The 7,813-nt window shown below is 39.3% G+C and overlaps 1 protein-coding gene across 2 annotated transcripts in view; it reads right to left on the bottom strand.

Moving 5' to 3' along the window:
- Positions 1-7,813, bottom strand: part of LOC102856699 (mitochondrial peptide methionine sulfoxide reductase-like) — a 619,405-nt gene that overhangs the window by 297,281 nt on the left and 314,311 nt on the right. The window contains exon 3 of one of the 2 annotated variants that reach the window (XM_006884879.1): positions 7,150-7,269. The exons of the other annotated variant lie outside the window; for it this stretch is intronic. Within the exon in view, the coding sequence (XP_006884941.1) occupies positions 7,150-7,269 (120 nt within the window). The remainder of the gene's footprint in view (positions 1-7,149; positions 7,270-7,813) is intronic. 2 annotated transcript variants of the gene reach the window in all.

The raw sequence follows: 7,813 nt of genomic DNA, 5'->3' as shown, positions 1-7,813 counted from the left end.
TACATTCATGGTTCTCACATTCCATGTCCCAATCACCAGTGTCTGCTTACAACTGTTCCTCTTCCTTTGTATTTCCATACTTCAAAACTCAACCTCCTTTGCCATTTCTGTTACATAAATGTGTCCTGTTGTACATAGCATTTTCAGAGGTCTGCTATTACAAAGTAGACTCTACAAAATAGGGTGTCAGTAAGGCTTTAAGGGGCTGCCATAGCTTTCTGCTGAGATGCTGTTGTATTTTGCCGTAGTTTTCTTTTACCTACATCAATGCTTTCCATCAGTTTACTCCCACGTTCTTAAGACCTAGAAGCTGTTCTCTCTAAGTAGCTGCCTATCTCTGTCTAAATTCATTATGGATCTTTTAAACTTTGCTTCTCAGCAGGCAGCTTTATTCCAAAGAATTCTTAGGAAACTGTTGCCCTCTTGCACCTTCTTCTGTAAGACGCCTATGTGAGATAATGGATTAAGAATCAGGCTGCAAACATAAAGAATGGTGCTTTGAACACACCAACCACTCTGAGGGGAAATGATGCCTGTTTCTTTTAATATATACAGCTTCAGACACCCTATGGGACAGTTGTACTCTATGCTATAGAATCACGATGAGTCAGAACTAATCTGATGCCTGTGACTGTATCTTCTACATATGGCAGGTTCTAGTCTAATCACAGGCTCACCCAACAGTATAACAGATCCATCATGAGCCTGCTAGTGGACGGTGCGCCTAGATATAGGTACTCTCTATGAACACAAACTTGCTTTTACATGCACAGCTACCCCCACTCGCCCATTCATCACTTGGCAAGTCGGTACACTCAAGGTCAGCACGGCATATGCCAGCCGAGGAGGAAACAGATGGAGAAGGAGCACCAGTGGCTCAGCATTTAAGTGCTTGGCAGCTAACCAAAAGTTGGCAGTTCGAACCCACCCAATGAGTCCACAAGGGAAACAGCTGTCAATTTGCTTCCATAAAGAGTACAGTCTAGAGAAGCTTGCAGCGAAGTTCTACTTTGTCACATGGTATTTCCAGGAAGGAAAAATCAACTTAAGGGCACCTACAACAGAGATGCTGTTAGGTGCTGTTGAGTTGAGGATAACTCCTAGCAACCCTGTGAACAATAGGTCTGAACCTTGTCCTATCCTCTGCCGGTTGTAAAGCTACTCTTAAGCGCTTGGTGTGCCTTCTGATTCTGGCACAAGTCCACAAGAAATCACGAATGCCTTAGGCTCAAGAGTATGCTCTGGGTGAGCATGAACACAGCACACAGAACACCCATCTTCATAAACACACCTGGATTGTGATCCACGTTTACAAACTTAATTACAAGTACAAGAGTAAGCAATTTTAAAATGAATGCAAATGCTAGTGGATTTCTCCCACACTAAACCTCAACAATGATTGTTCATCTTGCTAGACGCTGGGTGTTTCTCTTTCAAGTGAGATCCCCCCAGGGCTGGCTGACTAGTTCAGCAAAGATTTAAGCACCAGAGGTTTCTAAGGGGAGGCCTACCAGTATAGCTTGCTTTGCCTCTCCCCTCACCCCTACTCGGTCAACAATTTTTAATTAGTTGATCATCGTAATTACTCTAGCTAGAGACCTTATTTCTTCTCCTTTTTTGCTATTCCCAGGGATCTGAAGTCTCTACAACTATGCACGAGGGATCTTTCTGTCACTGATTCTGCTTTTTTTGTCTTTCCCTTTCATGAGCAGAATTTAAAAAAAAAAAAAAATTTAAAGCCTGGAGAAAGAAATCATCTTTCCTTCTCCCTGGGTAAGACCCTATAACTCTCTCTGTCCAATCAGGAACAGGTTTCCATGACAACCATGCTTCCCAATATGACTGCTAACTTAGCAGGTAGTGTTCATATCAAATACGGGGTTCTTTACCAGATTCTGTGGTAACTGTACTTCACCACTGCTATGGGCCTGTAACACACTAGCTGTCAGCCAGTATTATCTTAAAAGGGCCGTGTCCTTTTTCCTTCTAACCCTCTGTAAAACTGGAGAGAAAAAAAAATCCACCAAAAACCCAATCCCAACTTACTATTTTCTCTTCAGTAACCAACAAGAAATTATATATAACCAAAAGCACAGAAAAAATGAATAGAGAGAGAAGGTGTGTATTAGATGGAAGTGTGAATTGTTATTGTTGTGGTAGTTATATGTCATCGAGTTAACTGCAACTCGTAGTAGCCATATGCACAATAGCTCTGAACCCAGTCCTATCCTGAGCCAGTCTCACTGCCTCTGACACACTTACCCCAGTTACCCAGTTACTGGGTCAATCCATCTCATTCAGGGTATTCCTTTCTTGTGGTATCCCTCCACCCCTCCAAGCATGATGCCCTTCTCCAAGGACTGGTTCCTTCTGGACGCATGCCCAAAATATATGAGATAGAATTTCAAAACCTTTGCTTCCAAGGAGCAACTTCAGAGTGTTTTCAATGGCCTGTTATTTAGGAAGTAGATGGCCCATCATGCTTCCCAATCTGTCTTAATCAGGGAGCTCCACCAAAACCTGTCCACCATGAATAACCCTTATAGCATTTGACACACGAGTGGCACCACTAGGAGGAGCTATTCCTTGGAGAGGGACATGATGCTGGGACAGGTGGAGGGTCAATGAAGGAGAAGAAGAGAAGAACCTCAACCAGGAGGACTGACATGGTGACTGCCACAATGCGCTCTCGTGTATCAGGAAGTGTGAGGATGGCACAAGACAGAACAGGGTTCAGATCTTTCAGTTCATAGTTCTCTATAAGTCATATTTGATTCAACAGCACCTAACAACATCAAGGAACAACTTGGTTTTATCCTCTCCAGGACAAACCTGTTTGTTCTCTTGGCTGTCCATGGCATGTTCAGTACACTTCTCTAGCACAAAAATTGAAAGACATCAATTCTTCTGTCATCCTTATTTGTTGTTGTCCAACTCTCTAATGCAGCATAGCAAGTAATTGCAAAGACCATGGCCTTGATCAGGCACCTTAGTCTCTTAACTGACATCATTGCTCTTTGGCATGCTGGAGAGGTCCCTGACAGTATACAGTAGATCAATGCAATCTGTTTTATTTCCTGACTGGTGTTGTGGCAGCTTTTGGAGTCGAGTGCTTTTCCGAGCTTGTGTTTGATGTGAAGAACTACTCTGCCTCCAGAAACCAGGCAAGTCAGGCTTGGCCTACGGTTTAAGGCAGGAGGGGGCTTTAAGCCCCAAGGGGAGAGGAGAGAGAAGGCTGCCATGTTCTCCCTGGTTTGCTCCGTCCAGGGTTGCTGTGACCTGGTTGCCAGAGAGAGCATGGTGTTGTGTGCACAGGTGTTGTGGCAGCTTTTGGAGTCGAGTGCTTTTTCGAGCTTGTGTTTGACGTGAAGGACTACTCTGCTTCCAGGAGCCAGGCAAGCCAGGCTTGGCCTAGGATTTAAGGCAGGAGGGGGCTTTAAGCCCAAAAGGGCACTCGGGCCTGAAGCCTTAGGGCTGGTTTCAAATTGTTTTTCTGTCAAACATTCTTCTAGGTGGTATAGCACTGGTCTGTGCATTGCTACACACAAGTAACTCATGGTTGCTGTGATGCTGAACACTGGGACATTAATATGCCAAATGTGGTAATGGGCACCCATGGTGGACAGTGTTTGCTGGAGCTTCCTGACTAAAACAAGCCTGGAAGCAGGAGTGGCATCCACTTCCGAAATGGCTTGCCTCTGGAAACTCTCTATACGAACAGTGCTCAGGCCTTTAGCTCATAGGGTCACTATGAGTCATCTACAACTTGACCGCACCTAACAACAACAACAGTGCCAAGAGTGTTGATTGTGGAACCAGGCAAGCTGAAATTGTTAACAATCTCAATCTTTTCTCCGGCAATCATGGTGCTGACAATTGGCCTAATGGTGAGAATCTCCATTTTCGTGATATTGAGCTTCAATCCATATTGGACACAGCAGTCCTTAACATTCTGCACCAAATACTTTAAGTCCTCCTCAGTTTCGTCAAGCAAGGTTGTATCATATGCATAACACAGGTTGTTGATCAGTCTTCCTCTAGTCCTCCATTCTTCCTGTACAGTCTAGCCTCCCAAATGATGTTCTGCATATAGTTTGAAAAGGTATAGAGACAGGATGCATTCCTGATGCTCTCCTTTCCTGATTTTGAACCATGTAGTGTTTTCTCGCTCTGTTCAGGGGACTGCCTCCTGGGCCAAGCATATGTTTTGCATGAGCATAATCAGGTGTTCTGGGATTCCCACTCTTTTCAGTGTTAACCACAATTTGTTGTGATCCACACAATCAAATGTTAGACTCCTTATTCTGTAACCTCGGGTAAATGATTTATCTTTTTTAAGCTATACACAATACGCAGTCTGTAAAATACAGACACTAGGATGATTCATGTGAAATGTTAGATCAAACAGAAAAATATAAAGACCTAAACCGGCTCAGTGGAGCATTGGACACATAGTAGGAGGTCAATAAATGGCAAGTATTCTGTTTGGTTTAAGAAAAGGAGTCTTAGTAGTGCAATAATTAGTCATTTGGCCACTGATTGAAAGGTAGATAGTTGGAACCCAACAAATACTTCACAAAAGAAAAAACCTAGTGATATGTTCCCCTAAAGACTCCAACCTTGGAAATCCATGAGGCAGTGCTCTCTGACTGTACACAACAAGAACACTGTTAAAGAATAGTGTCATTTAATTCAGTTCAAGAAAACAAGTAATAAAATATTCTAATTGATTACCAGTACTTTGCTAATAGAGAATAAAAGTATAAGCAGAATATATATTTGAAGATCTCCTCAGTTACCTTTTTCCTTTAGGCTTTTAAGGCAGGTCTGAGATTCCATTAAAGGATCAATTTCTTTCCATTCCCAAGATTTGAGAGGAAACACCTGGGCAATCTCCAGGGTTCACCTGAACCCTTCTATATTTAGTTTTGCATAAAGGTTGCCTTAATTTTAAAACAGAAGCTAATAAAAAAATTAAATATTAAGCAATTTGTTTAATAGTCTACATTTTTAACACTAGTCAGAATGTCATTTTTAAGTCAAGAAAAAACAAAACTAATATATATTTTTATATTTTAATTGTTACAGAGTTTAAATATCATTTAAAAATTAGAATCCATATTGTAGCAATCAAATCACGTGCCTTCTATTCAGCAAATTCACATATTCCAACCCTTTTCCTATCTTTAGTCACAGTGCCTCAGAGAGCTGAGAATCACGCACAGAAAAACAGCAATTCAATGCTTTTTTAAAAATAAATACAAAATCATTTACATAATTTTTAAATTTCATTGATGTCAATTTGGTAAATTACATATGTAGAACAACCTTCCCTATTGTAAACGATTACTTTTGATGGGGTTGGCAAATCTTAAAAACGGTGAATAAAATATAGTCTATATTTAGAAATATTTAAAGATACTCTTTTTTAAGAAAATTGTACCTGATCTGAAAGAAAGTAAAGAAAATCTTGAAGGTCTAGGGGGGAAAAAATCCCAAGAGGTAATCTTGTATTTGAACTAGAATTTCCCGTGAAGGATCTATGTATTCCTGATAACCATATTCTATGAAGGCCAGATAATACATATTTTAGGTTTATAGATAGACTATATAATCTGTGTCACAACCACTCCTCTCTACCATTTTAGCACACAATAAATATTGATGATAAAGAAGGAAATGAACAAGATTATGTTTCAATGTAACTTTATGTAGAAAAACAGGCAACAAGTTGGAAATGGCCTAAAGACTAAGCTGCACTGCAATCTAAAGGGAAGTGGTTCGAAGCTACCAGCTGCTCCGAGGGAGAAGGACTGGCAATCTCCTTTTGTGCAATTAACTGTCTCTGAAAACCTGCCGAAGGGTCAATTCCGACTCTAAGGTACAGAACAACAACATCTAAAAAAAAAAGTTCTGGCAGACGATATAAGCATCTTATGTGGTACATTGCTGAAATTCTATTATAACAAACTATTGTCACCGATCTGATTGATCCCAACCTGAAGCAACCCTATAAGACACAGTAGAACTGCTTTATAGGTTTCCAAACTGTAATCTCTTCGGAAGAAAACTCCAGGTCCTTCTTCCTCAAAGCAACTAGGGGTTTAAACAAAAAATGTTTTGGTCAACAGCCTAGAGCTTAAACATTGAAACACCAGAGTTTGGTGTTTTTCTGTTTGTTTGTTTTTTATTGAAATGATTCCCTATTCCTTCACCTTTCCATGTACTCATGCTTTTGGTGAGCTATTCCACAATGGTTATGGGCTAAGTTATGTGACTTGCTCTGTCAGTGAAACAAGAATAAATAAGACATATACTTGGAAATTGCTAGTAAAATGGAGCTTGTCCTCTCCTGGGATCTCTGCAACTACCCCAGTATAGCCCAAGCCTGCCTACTGAGACATAAGATCCTGTTACCTCCATCACATCAGATAACAGTCAGCGCCAATTAATAGCCAATACTAATGGCCAGTTACATAAGTGAAACCATCCTATAAATCCCAGGTATCTCACTAGTTGGACTTTAATTACATGAGTGAGCCCAATCAAGACCAATAGAACTGCCAAGCTGAGCTAAGTCTAAATGGCTAACTCACAGAAACTAAAGTGAACAGATTACTAAGTCCCCAAGTTTTAAAATAGTTCTCTATGTCATTATTGTTATTAGATGTCATCAAATCAGTTCCAATTGCATCTACAATAAAATACAATAGTTATGTGCCATCCTCAAAATTGTTGCTATGTTTATAGCCATTGTTGTATGCATTGTATGAGAACTCCTTATTTCTAGTTTGTCTTAGTCTGGATACTCCACTGAAATTTGTCCACTATGGGTAACCTTATTTATATCTGAAATACTGGTGGTATAGCTTTCACCATTACAGAAACATACAGCACCACAGTAGAACAAATTGACAGACCAAAGCAAAAGGCCTATAACAAAAGCTAAATGTTACATCATATAGAAAGTATATTATTTTCAAAAAAATGTAAAATGAGAAATCAACAATTATAAAAATTGAATGATTAAACATAATATAAAGGTGTGTTGAGGGGGGCTTTCCATTTTCAGGACCCTGTAACCCTCTATGTCAGGGGCAAGCCCCCATTTGTATCCTTTTAGGATCTGACAAAGCAAATTCTTCTTACCTGAACAGACTTCTTTATAAGTAGGATTGGAGGTATAGCCTCCTGCATAACCAACTTGAGTTGAATATACTCCTTTCAGGATCCAGAATTTCCTTTCAGCTCCCCAAAAACAGCCCATTCCTAAAGAAAAGTAAGATAGCGATTAATCCTTCATCAATTGTATATTAGAATACCTGTTACACTAGAGAAGTTGTTAATGTCATTTGATAACAACTAAATATTTTCTTTTACAGGACAGATTTTTAATATTTAAAACTAGTTTATATAAGATTACTAGTGTGATTTATTTTTTGCTTTAATATGCAAAGCTTAGAAAGCTGCTAATTTGATGGTGTTAGTAAATTTTCAGCCTTCTAAATAACATAATAAATTGATAGGTAGGCATTTCATAAGTCATTTCCATATTTTATTATAGATTTGTCAAAACAATAACTTGTATTAGTAGTCAGTATTCATGTAAACAACAGTTTCCTTATCATCCTTTTTAAAGAATATCTTCATGAAATAGCATTATTTTAGGACTAAATTGCTGACTCTCATGAGAAAAATTCCAAAAATCAGCACATAATAACGTAATAGTCCCAATAAGCCATTTTGCATACATTCTGTTGTTTAATTTTTATATTTTTGTTAGCCATTGAAGAACTTCATGTAGCAAATCTAT

The sequence above is a fragment of the Elephantulus edwardii genome, unplaced genomic scaffold (genome assembly GCF_000299155.1).
Source record: "Elephantulus edwardii isolate Elephantulus edwardi_28Jun2011 unplaced genomic scaffold, EleEdw1.0 scaffold00038, whole genome shotgun sequence".
NCBI classification, from domain to species: Eukaryota; Metazoa; Chordata; class Mammalia; order Macroscelidea; family Macroscelididae; genus Elephantulus; species Elephantulus edwardii.
The sequence above is the reverse complement of the archived record's forward strand: the minus strand, read 5'-3'. Positions and strand labels throughout refer to the sequence as shown.